Here is a 2,483-nt window from a genome sequence, read left to right as displayed (position 1 = left end):
AAAATATTTGGTACCTAGGAGTGGGCTTGGTACAAGTTCTTCTGTCCTGGTAGATCCTGCTTTGAGGAGGGTATTTGAAAATCAGAGAGGTTGTGTGATATCATGGGACACACCTCAGCTTCATTTTCACTGGTACTGTGTGTGTCCTGTCCCTCAGTTTATGTATTGGCATGGGAACTCCCTCCTCTCTTCACATTGTGGTGTGACCATATTTGTCTAGTCACAGTATTTGTATACATTTAACAAATAAATGAGAGGATACCTAACCATTTTTTTTTCTCTAAAAACTCAAACTTCTTTTTTGTAGTTGTCACTGTTTTCACGGACACCTAAAAAATATGTATACGGTATTATGGATAGAATGTCTAGGGAAATGGGGTATCTTTGCTTCAATTTTGACTTCTAATAGTATTGCATGAAGTAAAGTGGGTTTTGTTTCCCTAGGCATCTTCCTATTACTCCATTTCCTGGGATGGTTCTATATGATAGTGAATTGGTGTCCCGATTTACATAAGATAACATTCAGAATTTCTGTGGGAGGATGTGTGTAGAGGCCATTGATATTTTCTCATGTAATATAGAGGTCAGAAGACGGCCACACACTTATCCAAAGTCACCCAGCAGATGGAGAATTTGATTTTTCAGTGCTCAGTCTAGTGCTTTTTAGAGTTCAGAATAGTTTATAATATTTGGAACTAGGGGGCCTGGTGCACAAATTTGTCTAGTCACATATTTGTATACATTTAACAAATAAATGAAAGGATACCTAACCATTTTTGGAGTACCTCCATGAGTGGGGTCCCTCGGCCTGGCCTGCGGGATCCGGCCAAAACCAGCTCTCCAACATCCCCCGAGGGGTCCTGGATTGCGAGAGGGCACAGGCCAGGCTAAGGGACCCCACTGGTGCACAATTGGAGCCAGGGATGGACGCAGGAGTTTGGCTAGCCAGGGAGGGACCGCGGGAGGGCTCCAGAGCATGTCCGGCCTGTTTTGCTCACTCCCAATTGGCCAACCCCAGCAGCAAGCCAACCTACTGGTTAGAGCATCTTCCCCCTGGTGGTTAGTGCATGTCATAGCAACTGTTCAACTAGTTGACAGTCTGCCCCCTGGTGGTCAGTGCACGTCATAATAAGTGGTTGAGTGGCCTTAGCATATCATTAGCATATTATGCTTTGATTGAACGGACAACTGGACACTTAGCATACTAGCCTTTTATTATATAGGGTAAGAGTATTATTCTATTGGCCCAGTGCACGAATTTGTCCACCTTGAAAGGAACTGTGGGTCACGAGGCTCCGGTGGGCGCAGGTGGGTCTTGGCCCAACACCTGCACCTCACCTGGCCCCTCCTGCCACAGCCCCCAGTATCCTGTCTGTTGGCAGCACCGCTCCTGCCGCCACTGCTCCCACACGCTGACGGCACTGGCCTCACTCACGCCTACTGATGGCACAGAGCAATTGGGGCTGGCGCCAGCAGTGGGTACGAGTGGGGCCGGCACCGTCAGTGGGTGTGAGCGGTGGCTGCTGCCCTGATCGCCCCTTAGAAGTAGGGGGAGGTGGAGAAGCCCTCACGGGCTATCAGGGCCAGTAGCCGCCGCTTGCACCCGCTGCCGGTGCTAGAGCTGCCGCTCTCACCTGCTGCCAGTACCAAGTGATCGAGGCTGGCGCCGGGTGCCAACGGCGCCTCCGGTGCTATCAGCAGATGCGAGAGGCGGCTGCTGGCTCCGGTAGATCCTTAGAATCAGGGGGTGGAGGGGTGGAAAAGCCCTGAGAGGCAATTGGGGCCAGCAGGTGCGAGTGCCAGGTGGGACCGTGGTGCATGGGAGCAAAGAATTTTCAGTAACCACCAGAGACTCGCCCTAATGACAGCAACGGCTCCCTGCCTTGGTCTGGTGACCCTGTTTGCCTCCACCATCCTGCTGTGGCCCATGTCCACCATGTTCCGTGCTCTGCCTCCTGCTGCCAACTCTTGCCATGTTCTGTGCACGCCCCCTGGTGGTCAGCACACATCATAGCGACTGGTTGTTTTGCCGTTCGGTCTTTTTGCATATTAGCCTTTTATTATATAGGATGGTCATGGTGAGTTAGAGATTCCTGTGAACTTCTCAGACTTAGCATTGATTTCTGTATTTGGTTCTTAATCTTTGTGGAGAGGATTATGTGACATTTTAAATACTTTTCTACGTGGCAGTACCATTCTAGAAATGCCATGTCTGTTTCTTTGTAGGTATGAGGCATGCCATATATGACAAGCTGGATGATGATGGTCTGATAGCTCCCGGGGTCCGTGTATCGGGAGATGATGTTATTATAGGCAAAACAGTCACCCTGCCTGAAAATGAAGATGAGCTGGAGAGCACTAATAGACGCTATGCCAAGAGAGACTGTAGCACTTTTCTCAGGACTAGTGAGACAGGCATTGTGGACCAGGTTATAGTAACTCTCAACCAGGAAGGATATAAATTTTGTAAAAAAAAGGACCTC

General features: G+C 49.3%; 1 protein-coding gene across 1 annotated transcript in view; it reads left to right on the top strand.

Annotated features, from left to right (window-relative positions):
- POLR2B (polymerase (RNA) II (DNA directed) polypeptide B, 140kDa) overlaps positions 1 to 2,483 on the top strand; it is a 54,119-nt gene that overhangs the window by 41,974 nt on the left and 9,662 nt on the right. The window contains exons 15-16 of the mRNA XM_015560075.1: positions 2,069 to 2,078; positions 2,202 to 2,466. Of these exons, the coding sequence (XP_015415561.1) occupies positions 2,069 to 2,078; positions 2,202 to 2,466 (275 nt within the window). The remainder of the gene's footprint in view (positions 1 to 2,068; positions 2,079 to 2,201; positions 2,467 to 2,483) is intronic.

Source organism: Myotis davidii, unplaced genomic scaffold, assembly GCF_000327345.1.
Source record: "Myotis davidii unplaced genomic scaffold, ASM32734v1 scaffold173, whole genome shotgun sequence".
NCBI classification, from domain to species: Eukaryota; Metazoa; Chordata; class Mammalia; order Chiroptera; family Vespertilionidae; genus Myotis; species Myotis davidii.
The sequence above is the reverse complement of the archived record's forward strand: the minus strand, read 5'-3'. Positions and strand labels throughout refer to the sequence as shown.